Source organism: Chelmon rostratus, chromosome 22 (assembly GCF_017976325.1).
Source record: "Chelmon rostratus isolate fCheRos1 chromosome 22, fCheRos1.pri, whole genome shotgun sequence".
Lineage (NCBI taxonomy): Eukaryota > Metazoa > Chordata > Actinopteri > Chaetodontiformes > Chaetodontidae > Chelmon > Chelmon rostratus.
The window spans coordinates 12839555-12860589 of record NC_055679.1 but is presented as its reverse complement, the minus strand read 5'-3'; the positions used below and the strand labels follow the sequence as shown (position 1 = coordinate 12860589).

Genomic DNA, 21035 nt, shown 5'->3' with positions numbered 1-21035 from the left:
GCTCCTAAGCTTTGACGTCCAGTACTAAAGTTATCTACACACGCCATCTCCTTCTCTACGTCTTTGATCCCTGTAGAAATCTGTTAAACACATTTATGGCCAGAGCTAATGTGTTGCAGGCCAGACGCAAACTTGTTGAGAGGTGAGTCAGAGTGTGGAGGTGAGCGTAGATTCAGAAACCAGATCTGATGAAGAATTAGTTGGACTGAACTCCACCTGGACTTGAATCGCTAAATTTCATATCATAAATTGAGAATTACGTCAATGGAGCCACACTGTTGGAGCTACTAGATAATAAGCGGTTAAAGGTCGGCAACACTGGACAGGTACTGTGTCATAGTGTTTATTTATGTTCAACTATTACGTAATTCTGCAGTTTTTGTGGCGAAAGCACCTGCAGTCTGTGTACAAGATTTAGCCTCTTTAAGAACTTGGTTGATTGCCATGTTGCTTTGAGGTCCATTTCCAGACCATTTTAATAGCTGACAAATGCTAACTGACGTTCAAACCTAATCTGACCCACCTTTCTAGCAGTGTCTGCAATTGTCATGGATTTAACTTCTCAGGGAAAAAAAGTCCTTTTCCACAAAGTGTGACTCAATCCTTAGACACAGACGCAAGTTTCAGTTCAGGACAAGACCCTCATTGTCTCCCTGGTCTAAACGTACACACGTAGACAGAGTTTCAAGAACCATCCTGACACAACGAATCCTTAACCACACAGTTACAGAAGTCCTTTCCCACACATCTATTATGCACTGCACTATTCAACTGAGGCTTTGAGAATTCTGCACATATTAAACACAGGTGCACTTGTTGAGACAATAGCTTGTGTTATGCCAGAATCCATTTTGAGAGCTTAACAAAAGCTGTATAGACACAGAATACCGATAACTCAAGCGTGTGATAGCACGCTAACATGCAAGGGCACATATACAGAACTGTAGAGAAGTGCATGCATTCACTTAGAACTTAGAGATGGCTTCAGTACATTTTTTTTGGAACGCTTTGCCAAAAACTACAGGTATTAATGTGTTTTGTACTTTATCTCTGCATATGCAAACACAAGTTCACAGTGGACTGATAAATGATATTGCAACATGTGTTCACTGGTAACTTTTTGCGCTGTCCCACTGAAATATCGCCCCTCTGGCTACAATGTGATGAGGATGGAGGGTGTAAGTAGTGTGTATGTGTGTGATGCAAAGAGGCTTCAACACATGGGAGTGCTGAATCTCCAGCTGCTCCTAATTTTCCCTCATGGGTCTCTTCTGGCAAAGGGTGTTAACCGCATGCTAATGTGTGCAGCCACTGAGTTGTGTGTGTGCTTCTATCTTGTCAGTGTGCCCTTTTTCTGCATAGTATGTGTGACATCTGCAGGAAATGAGAGCCATCCTCCTATAGCTGATGAAGACAAAGAGACTGACAGACTCTCTTAGCTCGCTGGAGGACATCCAAAATCTTTGGGCCCTTTTTCCTAAATGGGTGACAATGATAGATCGCTCTGAACTAACACAGTGTCTTGTAAGCAATATGGAGCTGTGGGGAAGCTAAGAAAAAGTCAGGATTCAAAGACAAATAGTTAGGTCATATGGCAACAATATAGGACAAACAAAGCACAATCTATATGTGCATGGCTTTGTGTTTGATATATGGAGACCTTGCCTCAACAAGGCCCTAAAACCACACAAAACTGCACCAGCGCGGCATCATGAATAAATGTGGTCTGAACTGGAAACCCTTCATGATTTTCCGATGTGGAATTGTGGGAGACCCCACACAAAACGAGTGTTTTCACAATGCTCTCTAACTGAAGCCCACACACTCCATGACGATGTGACCAATCTCAACCTGAGATCTCACTCCAGCTTACATTATCTGGCAAGACTCTGACACTGCTTATTGTGTATTGAGTAAATACAGAGACAGATTTAAAAAAAGAGAGAGACAGAGAAATTTACATGAAACTGCAGCTGTAAACACAGGCCGAAAATAGTTTGGGCCATTCAAAAGAGCAAACTTGATATCACATGTATGTAATGAGAAGGCACCACGAATGAAAAACAGACCTCAGAATCATTTTTAGCATGAATCAAATCATTTACTGTTTGAATTGCACTGCTGCAGCTCGCCTGCTACAGTAAGTAAGTAGCAGAGTAGGGTTTGGTTCTCACAGGTATCAAAACACAAGAAGACACATGCAAATTGTATCAAGCATGGTCTTTGTGAGGCAGCGAGCAGATCAGACGTATAAAAATTGAATGATTGTAGATTGACTCTACATGATAATCAGGTATCCTCTGCAATTAGCAATGGGCACTTGCCATTAATGTAATTGGATTTCAAGCTCGGACCACTGGAAATGGAAAACCTTTGTCTCCCTCTAGTGGTTTACTACCTGAGCTCTAAAAATGTCATATGCTGTACAAGTTGTAAAGCCCTCTGGAACAAACTCCTGATTCTGACCTGAATAAATAAACTGACTTCAGTTAACATACTGCCCCCATAATCAAAATCTCATTAACGAGAATACTGCCAAATACCAATCATGTCATCAGAACTGCCTGTCCAGAACAATTCTTTCATTTTCACAATGCAATTTCTTAATGCAACAATATTTAAACATTTATTTATGAGTTTCATATCAATATTTTGAATAGCACAGTCAGTAGTTGGAGCACATGCCAGTGTTACATCATTAGCTCATCAACAATCCACATACAAACATTCATCTGTGAGTTACTCAGTGGGGAAAAACAAACCCAAATTCTAGGAGGTCCCTTGGCAATGATGATGAATTGCTGCAAAGGATTTCAATGAAAAATGTCAAATGAATATTTCAGTTTTTGATCTTTAGATCAGAAACAGATGCATCCAGCCAGAAAACTATTTCTCTGACTTGATAATCCACGAAAGCCAAGCCAAAACTCATCACCTCTACAGTGTTCCGTATGTAATATCTATGGGGAAAAGGATGGCATGTGATAGATTAGGCAGTGAAGACAGCAGCTTTCATTGGCTCTCACAGAAGTCAGCTTCTTCACTGCAGAGAATGAAACCTCAGTGTTTAGGAAAATATGAAAATAAGTCTAAGATTCACAGAAGTGTGTTAATGTTTAAATCCATCATCTGACATGTATACGCATCCTTAGTGTGTAGTGCTGCTCATAGATATAATTGCACATTAGACCGGGCCAGCCACTAGGTGGAGCTATAAATTCAGGGATTTAAGAAAATGACTTTACTTTTTCCTTTTCTTAGTAGACTGTCTGGGAACATCTTAATAACTTGAGTGTTATCACTGGTGTTCAATTAATTTAAACCAGCCTACAGTTCAACATTCAGTGCTGCTATTTTCATGAATGTAGACATAACAAATATAAAGACAGTGAACTAGACTTCATTCGCTGCAGCTTGTCACAGTGCATTGTCAGCTCCCTTTTAAAGATTTCAGGCACAGAATTAATATAGTTATTTACAAGCATCATTGTGAAAGAGGCACATTGTGTTCACTTAAGATACAAACAGAAATTACCTTTTCTTATCAACAGTGACACCAGTGTACACTGTGTCCTTACAGAGCTTACTCAAGTACTGTAATGGCAAAAAACATTAACATATAAATCAGCACAGTGGAAACATGATAAACGAACCTTGATTATCACTAGTTTAACAGAGTAGAATGTATTTTGAGTACCCAGGTCCATTACTTTTGTCCAGCTCAAACTAAAGCATGCATCTAAGCCAAGGCAATGATGCTAAAACAGTTCGGGTGTCACAGATGTATAAGCCTGGATCAAAGTCCATTGGAATGTACGTGCAATACTGCACATGAGGAACCAAGAATCAGCCTGGTGGGTCAATGGCACAATTTGTTTCTGATTGCAATGGACCTGAAACATGTCTGTGTGCTTGGCTTAGATCACTGGGTCAGAGTTCAAGATTCAGAGGTTGAAGTTTACTTGTCAAGTCATTGTTCCATCTGCCTGTTGAAGGTGCTGTGTTGGGGACCCGGAATGCTCAGTAAGGGTCCGTCTTGATCCTTCTGTACAAGCAGCTGGTGAACACCATCCCACAGATCTGAAAACAGGATGTGTTAGGGGAAAAAAAATGCTGCTAAGTCACCATGGAAGACTGCAGGAAACTTGAATGCTATTGACTGTGGGGATAGAAAGAGGTTAAAGGTGATGGGGTTAGAGGGGAAATAGTTGGTTACTGTGGGGATGTCAGCAGTCAAGCAGCCATTATTGCAGCAGCATGTGTGTACACACTTGCAAAAGCAGATGCAAAATGAGGCGTTGCGGGTGGGGTCAAAAAAAAAAAGGAATGCACAAATACCAATCCTAGCCGTCCGTTTTCTTCACAGGAAAACACTCCAAAAGACGAAACCACTGTTCACGAATACTACTGAAATTTCAGATTGGACTGAAGATCACTCCAACAGTATAAAGTAGGGTTGTAACTGCTATAAAAAGAAAGCATCCAATAATTTGTCTGATTAAGTATCTTGTGTTCTGCATTAGAGTGTAGGCTATCCCTTTAGCCTTAATGCTAATGTTGATTACAGAAACTCTTGACTATTATGTTGTATGTTACCAATTTTACAAATACAAACCACTCCTGTTAATGTCAGATAATAACATCACATTTTTCAAGTTAGACTAAACTCTACAATGCTCCTGACAGAAATGGGTTTAACCCAGAAAATGCTAGTCTCCGACCATGTGACTGAATGCTTCAGCTGGTATTGATTTCAACATCTAAACAATATTCCAATATGAGGCATTGTATAAACTGTGTTGTTTTAAATTCATCTGGAAGTCTCTACATTTATAAAAGACGTATGATCTCTTGGTGTAATCTCTTGGCTTCAGGGTAAGCTCATAGACAGTATGCAGAACCTTAAAGAATGCACAAGACATGATTTACAGAAACACTGTGCAATACACTACAACAGAAAAGGTCAAAAATAAAGCGAGAACAGCAGGAACAGATATTGATCTAATCCACTGGGCCTGCCAGGCTTGATGGATAAACAGGGAAGTGCACAGATTTACTCTTTGAGTCTCAGAAAGCCCACTGAGAAAACCTTATCGAGCAATTGTGTATTGACTCCACTGCAACCTCTCTTCAGGCAAGTTTCCAATTTTATTTTCCCCTTCTCTACCACCACTAGTAACGGCTATGTAGAAGCACATTTTGGCTAAAGAACGACGATATGACAGGAAAGTGAGAAAGTGTTTTCCTGAAGCCTAATTTCAGAAGACAGGGGACATTGATACAAAAAAGCGGTGATGAAACATTGTGTAATGAAAAAAAAAAGCAAGAAAATACTTCTGGTTGGATGGCAGGTGTCTTTTAAAATGCATAACTGGACACCACAAACAGAGTTCCAGTCAATCACAATTCCTGAATCACTGCTCAAGAAAGTCAATGTTATTGATACCCTAATTTATTTTAGACTGCAACTTACTATAGCCCTATGCTTGCCGTTTCCACAAAAGCACTTCTGTTTTTTCAAAGCTGAAAATGTGCTGACAGTGCTTTGGAGGCTAATTTCAGAGACAGCTTGTGCCATCAACAAATACTGAATGTAAAAATGTCAGCCCAAGACACTTAAAACGAGTGTTTGCACTGGCCCTTGCTATGGATGAAGGGAAGGCCGAAGCGCGCAGGGAGAGAGGATGGACCGGCCGGTCTATGTGTTGTTCATAACATTTGTGAGTACCATCATTTGGTTCAACAGCCAGTTCAAGGAGTATTTCATTTGAGCAGGACACAGTTTGAAGTGTTACAGTATTATCCCACCCCTCCACTGTGATTGGACAGCTGGGTAAAAAGTGACAGTGAGGAGTGCAGAGCAAAGAAAACATACATCTCCTTTTTATTATTGCTATCTATAACGATAATTATACCAATAAGTATTATTATTTATATATTATACTTATTAAATAATTAACTTTCCCCAGTGTGGGACCAATAAAGTTATATCTTATCTTAAATTGCATTATGTAAAAATTGCATATGAAATCCATGCGCAGCCTTAGTTATGTCCTCACTAAAATGCAGCGAAGGCTGATGTTAATAGTGAGCGATTCTGGAGAAAGATTGTTATTTGAACACAACAGCCAAACAAATAACTCCCCCTCCCCTCCAGTCGGTGCTCCTTTCGAAGTTACACCCATGAAATTCATGGACGTGCATTGCCAAGGCAACAACACAAACAACTGCACTAGCTGACCAAAAGACAAACATGGCAGAATCCTGAGTGTCCGCTCAGTCAGTCTGTTCACAGGTAATTTAGCCTTAAACAGCAATGTTACCAAGGCAAATATGTGTAATTTCAAGGAAAAGAATCTGAGGTCCCAAGTTGGCAAGTTAATATCTCCAAAGTTATTTACATTTCACTACTATGATTGTGTAGCTCATGAGCGAGGATGTCGTAGAAGGAGAGTAGCAGAAGCAGAGGACAAGTTAGAGGTCAGAGTGCAACTGCTTCCCCTGTAGCGGATTGGCTGGAATAGTGTTGAGTGCCTCGGTCCAGGTCACTTTGTTTGTTTCCCATTTCCAGAGCCAGGGCCAGGACTTTATTTTCAGAACACACACGGAAGGAACAGCTAGCAGACCATGAGGAGATAGTCGCTAAATTTGTAGTTGAAGCAAAACTGCCTTTAGACAAAGAAAACCTTGGTATATTATAATGTAAAAGCATATTTCCGCTTCTCTTGTCAGCACAGTTACTTTACAGAAATAGGTGCTACTGTGGAAATAATCATTGTGCAGAAGCAGTTTTGATTAATCAAGCCATCCGTCATGTGATTAACCTTCATCACATCCTTATCAGCCAAAACAGCCCACATGCACAGCAACAATCTGCAACACACAGTGAAAGCCAGGCAGCTGCATGCACCACACCAGGCAAAAGATCATGTAAGAACATAAATATGCTCATTTAGTACACGTGGGCCACAGATTTCACATTTAACAGAGAGCAGACAGTCACACAAGGACATGCAGTCAGATATCAAATTTCCACAATGCCCTCCAACCTTGTCTCTCCAGTTGATTAAACCACAAAGCTGCTATAGAGCTAAATCACAATGTACCGAAGTCCTCTTCCTCTTCTTTATAGAGCAGATATATAAAGCAGGCTGTCAAGACTGCCCCGGCCAGCTATTGTGACACCACACACACAAACACATAAGGACATAAAGACATACAGTGCAATTCACCATGGACAGGTTAGTGTGGTACACGAGACACACATGTAGTTTATGCCATAAATTAAAGACAAAAACTACAGCTAGTCTGGGTTAAAATGAATTTCAACACAACTACATTATCTCAGTGAGTCTGGCAGTTACTAGTATGACTTCCACAACACAGAAAACACAGACGCAATCACAGAATTTGATCGCACAAACGTAATCAACTGTAAAACATGAAACATGGCAGAAAATTACAAATGTGGATGCAATTTATAAAAAAACATTTACCACCTACCATTTTTTCACAGCATTTAAGCCAAATGAACAGAAAAAAAACTCTGCTGCTTTGGTCTGGTGACACATACGCAAAGAGCCATGTGTGAAAGAGGCAGAGTGCTAACAAGAGCTCATCCCTTCTACAGACTCTCAGAAGTGCAACCACACTGACAGATGCGAGACGAAAGCTCGTTAAAGACTACGTCCCTTTATGCACAGAGTAGCGTTAAAAAATAGCGCAATGTTGTGTTATAACGAATTCATTCAATTCATGGTATTCATTTGTTCATTTCTTACTGAATTGTTGACATTTTACTAATCCACCACATGATTAGGCAATTTTCTGCTGACAAAATGTGCTTAAAACTTAAAACACAAAATTGTGACTAACTAAATCTGAACACGGAATTTGGAAAAAAATAAAATGGAATCTGGAAAAAATTACAACGGAATTCATAGGGCCCTACGGAGACAGAAAAGTATACTAACATTTAGACAGACTGGAGCAGTTGACAAAGACCAGACGTAACAGTAAGCCCAGAGTACAAAAGGAGAGCACATATGCTTGGACAGACTCATGCAGCACTTTGGATTTTACATCCATTACTCCAGGTATGTTTTATGTATATATTCAGCACCTCATCTATATGTTAAGCATAATCCCTTCAGATCCGTTGGGGATTAAAAACCTGTCACCTGCCTCAGACATCAAGGAGATCACAGTCTGGTGATTTCTCATCTTTTGCTGTTGCAAGCATTGATTATCATGGTAGAGAACTTCTGGCCTCATGTCAGCACGAACATCTGGCCTTATTCTCAGTTCCCATGCGCCTGATGAAAACTGTTCAGCATGTAAAATGCTGGGCATTAAAGGGCATATCAGGCTTACGAATACCACTGGGAAGAATCAGTGCAGGTTTGTTTGGTCTCAAGTTTCCCTCATGTTAATTTACAAAGAGGTAATGCAGAGCTGTACAAGGGTTGTCAGCCTGCACAGAATTATATTTATAAAAAAGCATCCCTGTATGCCTTCTTGGGCTCTTCGAGGCTTAAAAGCTTAAAAGCTTCAGTCCATCTCAGACTGGGACAAATCAAATAACAGGAATGAACAAAATCAGATAATGATAACAGATAGACTAGGGTGAGATGAAAAGGAGTGTCCATTTAGAGGTTGTTGACCAGCAATGGTACATTTGCAGTAATGGAAAGAATAAAACCCATCTGTCCAGGGTTTTGTAAGGTTTTCTTCAACAAAGGGCAGCATTTCATTGAGAAAGGTAAAAGCAACATCTCTATTTTTGCTAAAATAATAATTGGCCTTCTATAAAGTAGAGTTTACTCAGGATAAGCACAGCAGACTAGTACTCTGCAACTTCAACATCTGAACTATATATCACTTACCTGCAGACAAGCCACTCCTATTCCCACAGCACCAATGACCAACAGGTGGTCAGCCAGAAACTGCTCCAGCTTAGTGATGCAACCACCCTGCAGAGCCAAAAGCTGTAAGTTATAATAGACAATACATACCACCGTACAGATAGCCATTAGGCTCGCGTTTTCTATGGCTAATTTCAACATTGTGACAGCAAACAAGAAAACATCCTGCAGGGAATGTGGGTTTATTAAAGCTGGCATACTCCAACCTGTTTATCTTAAGTACATTTTCAGACCACTTCTACCTATCTCCCCTCCTCCCCCATATCATGCTGACATGTTTTTGTTTAATTCTGAGGGTATATCTTCATGTTTATGCCTTTACACATGATGCAGGCTGTGTACTGTCAGTGATAAGAGGCTGGGGGGGGTGAACGGTTTGACAGAAGAAGGTGGAAAAACTTCACCAAAGCAGCACAGATAAGCAAAGCATTCAAAACCTCATCTTTTATTCATTTCCAGGGAGCTCATTTCATCAGAGAAAAGTTTCAAACTACAGTGTTTTCTCTGTTTCTGTCTCTATGCTACTTCCAGGCAGGAACTATAAGGACATGGGGAAATCTCAAAAATATTCTTGCCATATTGTCTAACGGCAGCAAGCAATGTCCTGTGATGTCTACTGGCGGTCATTTTGTCATTCAATTCCACAAATGCTACGTGATATTTATGATTTATATGGTACTTGTCACTTAGCATTTCGATTTTCCTGAAGAGTAGTCCACTGACCTCCACCTTGTAGATGTTGGAGGGGTGGTCTCTCTTGCCACATTGAAGGGTGATGGTTTTACAGCAGCTGTCTGGCACCACCCTGCCTTCTGCCACCTTTGATGAAATGTAGACGCTCATCATCCAGTCGTGGGAGCTGTTGCTGCCACAGCACTTAAACTGGTTAGGAAGAAAGAGGAAAGCAAAGGGGGCTTGGTTTCATGATGTCACACACTGTTGCCACAAATCCCTCCTATTCATAATAACTAAGTCATGGTTTAACTCATTCATTAATTCATTCATTTGGCTCAAACTTCCTCACATTAGTATTCTGTAAACTTTGACAATTCTTGCAGCAGAAGGGAGTGACATTCCTTCCTCTCAGGACAAAATTACTTCAGTTCTAGTTATTTCAACAGTCATTTTAGGCACAATACTTGAAGCAAACCCCAATGGATAACACAGAGCTAGGAGCAATTTGTTCTCCTGAATTTCAGCATAATTTAAAACTACTTCACAGACGGTAGCTGCAGACTGAGTCACGGAAAATGACTTTATAACAAGTGTGACCATGCTTGACCATACTGAAAAAGTGCAGTATATAGTCTTACATAAACCAAACAAAACCTCAGAGGCTTTTGTAAATATAGTCCATACATCCTGTTGTAGTCTGTCCACAGCTAATGTGATGGCCTCCTTCCCTGGCTGGGCATAGTTGTCCGTCATAGTCTGGTTGAGATGCTGCTTCAGCTCCTCACTCAGCTGGATATGAGGAACAAAGAGAGACAGCAGACACACACAGTAAGAAACGGTGTGTGTAAGACAGAGAAGGGGAGTGTTTGTGGGAAAGGACAAAAAAAAATGTATAACCACAAGCTGCTTCATTTATTACACATGGGACACACCAAACACATACAGAAGATAAATGCAAAAATGTACATAAGCAAAGACTATAAGGTAAGACAGTTTTGAAGAGATAATCTTGACAAAAGGGAAAAGAGTGGGAGGATTAGGGCAAGACAGATAAGTAGCAACTCCCACGCGTCTGTGAGTGCTGTGATTGAAAAGACATTGCAAAAAATAGATTTAAATATAGGCTTTAATGTGTGTATATGGACATACACACACACAGACACACACACATACACACACACGAGCAAAGAAACACAGAGAGGAGATGAGAGCCCTTATCTTTAAAGTGATTCTATCCTGTGCTGAACCCTTTTCCATTATAATAAATCTCTGAGCTTGCCCGCAGATAGTGTGCTGCTCTTTGCAGTCCTAGCTGACTGATGGGCAGATGTTTGTGAGATAACAAGATCCTAAGAACTGTGTGTTAGATAAACTCCAGACACTGAACATAACACTCAGTGCAGGTGGTACACAGTGACAACCCACATGCACATATAGAAAGGAGAGAGAACAGCAAAAAAGCAAAGCTTAAAGATCTAATGTAGATTCTCCAGTGACTTATTGTCGTCCATGCTGTACGAGACGGAACAAAGACCACTGGGAAACCTTTTCACATAAGAAAAAAATGAAAAAAGGGGGGTATCCTTACGAGATTCATTTGTAGGCACATGGCATTGCTAATGTCTTCAAAGTATGCAATGATGCCCTGTACGCGACTCCTTTCTTAAGTTCCAGTGAAAAGTCCAGGAGACGGAGGGGTCATCATAACTTATGTCCAAACTAACCAATTTTTGTCACAGAAAACTACATTTTCACATCCTGTGGCCAGTCAGTGAAAAGCACTATTCTTAATGCAGTGTTTATTATCGTCTTGTTGATAATGCCCAATCATCTTTGAACACTACCAACCACTATTTTATGGAGGAATTTATAACTGGTATGGGCTAGGTGTAAGATTTAGGTTGTAACTTACATCTGTGTTGGAGCTATTTCAGACAGTGCAACCCATAAAATGATAGCTGCACATAAACTCTGTCCTAAGTTAGAAATTATGTTCAAACTAGGCTAAACTCAAACTAGGCTGAAGTCACGCACAGCTGGAGCAACTCAATGCTGGAGTCTGTGTCCCTGCATGGCAACTGTTCATTTTCTGAACTCAGTCATCAAAGATCACAGATAGACTATTCTGAGTTGGCAATTAAGAAGTAAGCTAATACCTCCCTGACAAAGCAAAATTCATAGTAGCATTTTTATTCTCTATTTTACACCATTTTACAGTGGCTTCCTCTGCTTTTAGGCACCTCTGCTATTGTAGCTGGAAGGAAAGTATACAATGATACTTTCAGCTGGGAAATTCTGTTTTCATTTTGTCCCTTCAACAGGAAGAGCAGCAGCCATGGAGCTGGTAGGAAAATGTTCATGGCACTTCAACATAGTCAATACTCAAGGTCACAGATCTTGAACAGGGTCTCCCTTCTCACCGCCTTATGCCCTGAGAGGTATAAACTAACTGTAGTTAGACGTGACTGTGACATGGATGAAGGACAGTGGAAATCTAAAATTGTAGCTAGCCTCATCCACAGCAGCCTCAGGGTGCATTATTAAAATGTACCAAAATCAAGATGAGTCACAACACTTTGAGTCCTAAGATGCCAAAAATGCAGCACAGGCGTCCAGTGGAGACTACACAGAATGAAAAAAAACAGTCAAATGATTATATTACAGGGATTTTCTCACAAATAATTATCGATAATACTTTTAAGGATAATTCAGTGTTATTTCTCTAGTTATTGCCATCTTGACAATTAAGTAGTTCAAAAATGTCTTCACTGAGGAGCTTTAAATAACAATTTTGCAGAATGTGCTGCTCCTCAATGCACACCCAGAGGGCAAACACTATTTGTAACACTCATATGCAATTAAAACATTCTCTCAGCAAAACACCCTCACTGCCTACCTGTCTGCATCCCATATTCTCTTCACTCGATAAATATAAGAATGTTTTAGTGTAAGACATATCACAACAGATTGGTCTGATGGTCATCTGGACAGTAACATTAAAGTTTGTAACTTTTTCATCCAGTGTGCAAACCTTAAAAAGCCTTTAGTCGACCACTGTGGCGTACAGTTGCATAAACGCTGTTATAATCTTTAACTAGTCTAAACAACTAAATAATTAAGCAGTAGTTTTAATGTAATTAAGGAGTGATCACTTACCCTCTGGTAATACACATATGCCAGTACTCCAGCAACCAGTTCAATCAGGAAGATGAACAGCAGGCAGAAGAAATACTGTAGATGAGAAAGAGGACAGAGAGCTAGTCAGAGTAGTATGCTGAGGTAACTCATTTGAGAAAGTTATTCACACTTGTGACAGCTCAATAAAAACTTCCATCAACTGTCATTGTGCTGCATCTGTCACTTCCAACACAGATGGCCACAGCACAGAAAGAGACAACCAGAAATCAATCTGACAGGCTGTAGAATCAGATTTCTCTCGGGCATCTTACAAAGAGATACTGTAATTAACTTCAAAACACCATCTTAGCAAAAACTAAATTAAGGTGATTTAAATATTAACCATAAAAACAGCAAAAACATTGATTTAATGTAATAGTAATATAATGAATCAGACATCAGATCAGTGTAAATTAATACCAAAAAACAAAAATGTCAGTCAAAAAGAAATGCCGCTAGTTTGAACTGCAAGCTTTATCCCTAATGATGAGCATTATTGTACACACTGAAAGGCAGAGCACAGTTATGTAAACTGTAGCGAACAGATCACCCACACATTTTGAGGGCTCAGGCAGACAGTTGTGGAATCAGTGAGATCAGGCTAAAATAATACAAGCACAAACTTACGCCTTTCCATAAAATGGTTCACAAACCACACACACACAGGCCATGCCGCGAGACGCAAACACACACATACAACTAATTAGGCCCACCTGTCGCAGAGCGGGAAACAACAGCTTGACAGCAGCGACAGCGCTGCTTCACTCAAGATCATTATGGAGAGACAGATGCTACTCCCCATCCTGCACGATGCGGGAAACAAAGTGATGGCAAACTACTGGTCAAACAAACAGCCGCAGGAGAGCAATGATCTCACTGAACAAATATATGACACTTGAGCAAACACTCTCTTCTGTTTTATAGTTATCACAGTAATTATGTCAGGCAGAACACAGCCTGCTCTGTATCTCTTGGTTACAAGAAGAAAAAAAAAACAACAACACTCCACTCCATGTGTCTGCTGCCCACACAAAATGCTAACTTCACTATTTCTTTACACACACACTTAGAGGCTAGCATCACTCATTCTTCCCAAACTATTCTATAAATAGCACATCAGTGCAGTTGATTATCAACCAAAAGACTCCAAATCCTCTAAGCATCTACCTCTTCACTCCTACAAGCCAATTTCTCTTCGCTATTGCTCCATCCATCAACAGTAGATGGATAGACCTATAAATAGTCCTGCGGCAGTGAACGTTCACCTCCCGCCTGCTTCTCTCCCACTGGGCTCTGTCTCTGTAAAATAATGAGGACAGTAAGGGTCCTGTCAGAGCCATTTGTCAGTGATAGACCATAGACCAGGGAGAGAATGGATGAGTTCCATGCTATGTTGTTGTCTAGTTGTGCAGAGAAAGCTAACCTGTGTGTCTGTATGTGGGCGAGCCTCTGGCTTCTCAGTGCAGACATGACAATGTCATCCCACTAACAAGTAGCCTGGACCATCACCATTGTTGCCCACATAATCATTCAAATTACATAACTCATGAGACAGTATGGCAGCACAGTATTTCAAACACTTGCAACAAGAAACGTCAACTTACGATGACTACGTGACTTACGATCTTGTAGTTTGAGCAGTTCCACAGTTTGATATCCAGCATGGCTGTTGTCAAAAAAATCCATTATAAACTACAGTGAGCTTCTTTTAATATTATTGGAGTAGTACTTTACATGTTGTGTGTACAACTGAAAACTTGAGACTGCTGTGATATAAAACTCTTTCTGTTTTCTTACTTTACAATCAGAGTAAAACTGCACAAAGTAGAGCTGTCTTTCTCTCTGTTTGTCATCATTGAAGACACAGCCATTTTGTTTGAACGATGGACCAGAGGGTCTGTGCATACCCCCAGTGTGAGCACCCACGTCTTGGATGATCAACTGATCTGTGAAGTTGCAGGTTCCGGGGAGCAGTGTTAGCTAACACATTGTACAAGATCAATTAAATCAAAGTGTCTGCCCAGCTTACTAGAGAAAGCAATCATTTGTTTAAATCATCATTGGAGGACAATGTGACAACATATATCTCCTGATATTTATTTCAAGTCACACCACCGAAGGACAAAGTGATATGATTCAGTCATCAGCCTCGACTGTACTGTACCAAGGCACAGTTGAGTTGATTTAGTCTCTTGTTTCTTGTCTTGTTTATTTCTGCTGTTTGATAGGCTGTTAGATCTATCCATAGAGTAACAATGTGTGAACCACCTCATCATTATCAATGTAAATTTTATCACAATCCCCTATCAAGATTGTTTTGTTACCCAGTCCTACTTGTGAATCTGCTACAATTCACATTCCTTCATCCCATACATGCTACACCATCTACTTCACACCTTAACAACTACAAACACAAATGCAGGGACTTCAGTGGAAACTCCCTCTCTGGGCGCCCAGTCTCACCGTGGACAGACAGCTTTTCTGCTCCCGGATGACAGCACAGCAGCCCAAGAAGCCTGTAACCACCACCAGGCCTCCAGCCAGGATGAGGATATATGCCGAGACAGCAAAAGTGCTGGAGGCCAGCAGACTCAAGTAGTCACTCTTCTCCACCAGTGTCCAGATTCCAACACCCAAAACAGCTGCTCCACCCACCTGGAAGAGAAGAGAGAAGTCACGGTGGCTAAATCCACTTTTATACTTTCTGTGTATTACATGAGTCACAAACATGAGACGACAGCGGAAGGGAGTGGCATTATACAGGGCAAAAAGAAAAGAGAGGAAACAGAAAGCAAAAGGGAGAAGTGGCTAGGCATAAACATATATAAAGGCTGTCGTAATGACCACTTCCTAACAAACAATCCTGGATAACAGGCCAAGGGTGGCGTCCAGATCTGTTCTTCTCATCAGTATCAAAGGCGGGCAAATAGGAAATGCCTAAGGGAGTCTCTCGCCTTCATCCTGCCATTCCATTTCCGTCAATAGCAAGATCCACAGACCCACAACAACACATGCCCAACCAAGGAGGCACCACTTGGATACATACAGGGGCCCAGAGGAAGATGACCCTTCCCAAACTACAGCATATTTAGGACTTTGATTTTATTTTCAACAAGTGAGATACGCAAGTTCCACCTAATTATAATATATTCACATAGATGTTTTAAAGTAGGGTTTGAAAAAAATAAATACATGTTTTAAACTGACATGGTTTGGGATAAGTTTGGGGTTCGATAGCATTTTATCAAATCCAAATCCAGAGTCAACTTTCAATAAGTAATACATATCCCTTAAAATCTCTTAAAGAATATCTATAAATCTAAAAAGTGATGGGAGGAAAAATATGTCTGTGGTCCAGGGAGGAGAGAGAGATGATGTGTTTTCTCAGGAGATGAGTTTTCAGGTGGTGAGCATTGACCCAAGCCTGATGATAAAGCTTGATCCCTTGTCTCTTTAAGTGCTCCCACACACAGATCTGTGCCTGTCTACACACAATATTCTCTTTGCCTCAGACTTTAACACTGTTACAAAGCGACCCCAGGCACTCTGCACAGTAGCTGTGAGTGTATACATTTTTAGCAGCAAAACTGCAGTATTATAAAGTGTGGTGCCAGAGAGCAGGTCTGACACACTGTTCCCCATCGTACACTGACAAGCCCTAAATAATCTATGACTCACTTTGGGCCGAGTCCATAGCTCAGCCATTTCAGAATCAGAACTCTCTTTAATCCTCCTCCCTGTTTCTACATGGCTCCGTCCCTTTAATGTCTCTATCTGCAGCTTTAAAAGGAACATTAAAGCCTTTTTACTGTGTCTTAGAGCAAAACATTATGATTTTGCATTCACTAAACATACCTAGTAAAATTAGCTCTAATTACTCTTTTAAAAACAGGATTAATTGATACATACGATCACTGTGAGACAAAGTGTAACCACTGCAAGGGTTTTTCCTGTAAGGTTTTTGTGAGTGTAGGTATCTTTAAAAGAGGACTACTACATTTACAGCTCTAACTTACCCAGAAGAGAAAGTTGAAAACAAAGAGCAGGTACTTGAGACACACTGTCAGCCAGTCCTCCTGGTCATCTTTATAAACCGCCGACATCTTCTTTCCTCCAGTTCCAATTCTGAAAGTGCGGATTTCTTTTTAATACAAGAAATGATAATGGGAAGTAAAAACTATTGACAGCAATAGTTTTGGGACCCATGCTTAAAAAGCTGTCATGACAAAATTTTTTATCTATACAGATACCGCTAAATGAAAACACATGATTTCAGTTTGGCCTCTGCAAAACAAATGTCATTGTCTTTACCTTAGGGAAAACAAAATTAAAATTGAATAAAAGGGAACAGCAGCTTACACAGAAAGACAGACACCGACAGGTAACTGAAGTGGGTCCAAATTAGTCAGGAAAAATAAACCTACTCATGTCAAGGCTCAGCTTATTGTCACCTGACTGCTCTGTACAAATGTGCCCCCAGCAAGTGAGAGTAATCGCAGCGATTGTGTTCACCAAAGAGATACAGCTGCCTATCAAATGTCACAACAAAAGCAACATCTCAACACCAATGACAAGTCCCCTTTTCAGCATTTACAGTCCCTCTGCTTTACCAAGTCAAATATGCTACAAAAGGCACAGCTGATCACACAGCAGCATCACCTAACACTCTCAGAGGGCCTTTGGGTATGACTGTTGAAAACTTGAATCATGCTAGCAAGCTAAAGGCGCATTTCTTTCACCACTCTGCAACTTCAAACTTTTCATTTTGATTGTATTCTAACTGAAACTCCTTCCGCTGTACTTTTACCATAAAGCTCTTCATTGGGGCCACATCTTGGTAGTTGTTAAGTGATGCAGCATCCAAGTTCACAATATGACCCCCTCTTGTTATATCCACAAACCACACTTTTAAATTATTCATATCACTGAACAGACCATAAACCTCTGAATCATTAATTGGGTTGAGCACACTTTCAGTTCTGTAAATAAAAGGCCATGGGGTGGGAAGCACTTAGACCCATTAAATTGATCTACACAGTATCCTTCAGCAGTCTGCACCAAGGGATATAGCGCAGGGTTTGTGTCTGATGACCAGTTGTATAGCATATGTCCACAACAGTCTGGGTAGGTTGTGTTGGATTACTCGTAATACTTAACCAGGCCTTAACTTCAGTTTGATACATAAACAAACTGGTGTTTCTTCCACAAAGAAAACATGTTTTCACCCCAGTGGCATGCAGCCATGCAGAACATTTTGAGACACTGTATCTGCATTCACTCAGGTACAATGGAAGTGAATGGTTTCATTTGGGGCGTTCACAGCATTAAGGAAAATAAAACATCAGCAATATCTTCCATACATTTTCCCACTGCTCTAAATAATCCAGGCCTCCATGTGAACCGTTTTTTATATATAAAATGTAGTTCCACTTACATAATTCTTCTCAGTGCATTCTGCAGATTATTTAGAGTAGTGGGCGCAGTTTCTGGACAGACATATAGCTGCTGGTTTTTTAAATGTAATTTGTCAATGCTGTGTGCAGCCCAAAACAAACTGTGTTCACTACTTTTTACTCACAATGGAGAGCAGGCAGAAAACTTCAGCACCTAAAACCAAACTATCTGCATGGCTAAACAGAGGAAATATTTTGGATTTGTCGTAATTTGGGCAAACCAACCCCTTGAATTTAATGTAATGACTACTACATACCTCTAGGATCAGAAACCGAGCAGATTAACAGGCAAAAGTATTTTGACTTATGTGGACATATAGTGACTATAGTACAGCGACATTATAGTACCCGCCTTGTGCTCACCTAATTGAAGCACCTGTGACCGCACTACTTTAAATATTAATGCGTGACACAAAAGTCGTAACTAAACCTTTTACTTTTCGCCTGGGTAACACGCAATTTGACTAATATTCTCATTCTGGCCGAGAAACATTACGCTGTTTTTCGGTTTCCTGTTTAAATAAAGCCTAGTGCCTTAAACAGGCACCTTTTGTTAATACAAATAGTGATTTTAAAGCAGTTCGATTAAGCTAGCGCTTCCCACTGTTCGTAGCCTGACGCTAAATAACCGTTGACCGTCAAGTCGACCGGCAACGTTGGTTCAGGTTTCCTCTACAGATGACAAGCCCTGCCTGGGAGATTTCGGACTTTGACCACTGCAGGTGTCCTTCTTAAGCTTCCCATAAATCAAGCGAATATACGTCTTTTACGGTTAACAGAAACTTTCTTTACTCCTTTTTTCAGGATGGGATGTAACGTCAGGCTAGAGCATCCTGATAAAAAAAACACATCCCTCCACCTGCGTTGTTGATGCGCAGGACAAAGTTTAACCGAATTATCTTGCCGTTACAACGACTAACTAACGTTTTCCTCCCATACCCGAGGACACACTCACCAGACTGGCGTTTAGCGGGGACAAATAACCTCGTTTTGATGCTATTTCCGTCAAATCACACAGTGTACGGCACTGCAGCAGTTTGCGTTTTGTCCAGTCAAGCTTGTTGCTTTCAGGCTGTCCGACAGCGGGTTTGTGCGGATGCTGCCTTTGGGTGCAGCTCGTTTTTTCGAAGTTGATCGATGGACATTTACGGTCCGTTTGCTCAGAAATAATCGAAAGGGATCAAGTCATAAATTTCAAGCAGCCTGTTATATATACATACAATACTAAAAAAAACAATTAAAAAATAAAGTATATTATGTACAGTAAGTGTAAGAAAAAATAGAAAGTGTCTTTTGCCCAGCAGTAGTTCATTTGGATGTTTGTAATCACAGAGAAAATACGATTAATGCAAGCAAAAAATAAATATTAGCTGTGATGTACACTGACTTTCATCTCAATCATACACCCCCGGCCATATAAGTAAACACACACACAGAATAACTTCATGTAGACAGACATTAAGCAAAATATAGATGTCAAGGTATATATTCTTGATACTGTATATAAAAATAGAAATGTATTCCAAGTGTCAAATTAATGTTGAAATTACTGTTCTTTAACTAACTGGCTACATTCATTGCAAATGTATTGCACTGTTAGGATATGAGATTATTAGGCTATGTAGAATGCTGGAAGCGTGACAAAATTTTTTATTCACTTTTAGTCTACGAGCTGCTCAGATTTCCGGCAGTCATTGAAGGCAGCGCAGTGCGAACTTGTGGAAAGGATCATGTGGAGCGGCAGAGGAGGAAATGGAGCTGCTACCCTTACCCAAAAGATAGGCTGAATAGCACCGTGCCATTAACAGCATAACCTTGGTTACAATGTAACCACATACCCCCTGAAGAATTTCACAATGAGGTGCACGTGAATAAACACAGATAAAGGGGGAAAAAACCCAGACTACAGTGAACACAGCCTCAAACTTAAATGTTTTTGCAAGGCCAGTGAATGGATGTGCATTGTAAACTCTTGGTGTTTACTTGGATACATCTCATTGTGAATTCCAGTCAAGCCAGTGAGACTAACAATTGATTTCAAACTAATCTTCCTTATGTAAAGAAGACTAGGAAATGACTGGACAGAGTGCCTCTGTGACCCCAACGGGAGACATGGTAATTTGGTATTTCAGTAGCAAGCAGATCAGCATTGATTTGATTGTCTGGACTTACTTCCTTTTTTTCCACTCAGGAGTCATTTAATCACCCAAGAAATGCAACTATATACACAATCCAAAAGGAATGCAAATATACACAAAATGTATATGAAGGAAAGATTTGGCAAGGAGAATAAGGACATGAAACTCTGTAGAAAGAATAACTTATTCTTGTGGTACCTGTGCATAACCATTATCATGACATAAAAGCCAATAATATTTTCTGAATAAAGCAACTGAAGATCTGGTTGCTGTCGCTCTGTTTCTTCACAACTCTCAGTAATTTTCTTTTTTTAATAGAATTGTGTGCCTTCATCACAGCAAGACTTCCTCTCTGACCAAAACACTCTTCACTGTGTATTTGCTTCTTTTTCCACCTCAGTAATTCAATAAGCTTGCAAGCTATTAGGAGTAGGTAATGGCTGCAGGGGGAGGCACTCCGGGGTGGTCACCTGGACTGGCGACTATCAGTCTACCAAAACAACATTACTTAGCGAAGGATGTCATGCGTCAGGTCATGTTTTCTCCAGCAAATATCATCCAACCAGAACAGAAAAAAAAACAGGATATCTTTGTCCTGTGAGTAGGAATTTGGTGCGTGTCTACTTTTCCATTTCCTCATATTTGCATAGGTGACACATGGTGGAACA

At 40.4% G+C, this 21035-nt stretch overlaps 2 protein-coding genes across 3 annotated transcripts in view; both read right to left on the bottom strand.

Annotated features, from left to right (window-relative positions):
* Positions 1-8974, bottom strand: part of sema3aa (sema domain, immunoglobulin domain (Ig), short basic domain, secreted, (semaphorin) 3Aa) — a 104228-nt gene extending 95254 nt beyond the window's left edge. The window contains exon 1 of the mRNA XM_041963926.1: positions 8886-8974. The gene's annotated coding sequence lies outside the window, so the exon portion shown is untranslated. The remainder of the gene's footprint in view (positions 1-8885) is intronic.
* On the bottom strand, positions 1937-19306 carry tspan11 (tetraspanin 11). Of its 2 annotated transcripts, XM_041963927.1 has the most exons (9): positions 19185-19306; positions 16793-16901; positions 15240-15431; positions 12756-12830; positions 10284-10388; positions 9648-9806; positions 8886-8972; positions 7050-7173; positions 1937-4080 (listed from the first exon to the last, which is right to left on the bottom strand). In XM_041963927.1, exons 2-8 carry the CDS (start codon positions 16877-16879, stop codon positions 7096-7098), a joined length of 783 nt encoding a protein of 260 aa, XP_041819861.1. In that variant the 5' UTR covers positions 16880-16901; positions 19185-19306; the 3' UTR covers positions 1937-4080; positions 7050-7095. The 2 variants fall into 2 exon arrangements, with proteins under 2 accessions (XP_041819861.1, XP_041819862.1); XM_041963928.1 differs by lacking the exon at positions 7050-7173.
* Between the last annotated feature and the right edge of the window lie 1729 nt (positions 19307-21035).

Coding starts and splice junctions, on each gene's coding strand:
- tspan11 (XM_041963927.1), bottom strand. CDS start 16,879: ATGTCGGCGGTTTATAAAGATGACCAGGAGGACTGGCTGACAGTGTGT. Junction 12,831..15,239: donor AGAAAAGCTGTCTGTCCACG/GTGAGACTGGGC, acceptor TCTCATCTACAG/TATTTCTTCTGCCTGCTGTT. Junction 8,973..9,647: donor CCAACATCTACAAGGTGGAG/GTCAGTGGACTA, acceptor TTGGCTCTGCAG/GGTGGTTGCATCACTAAGCT.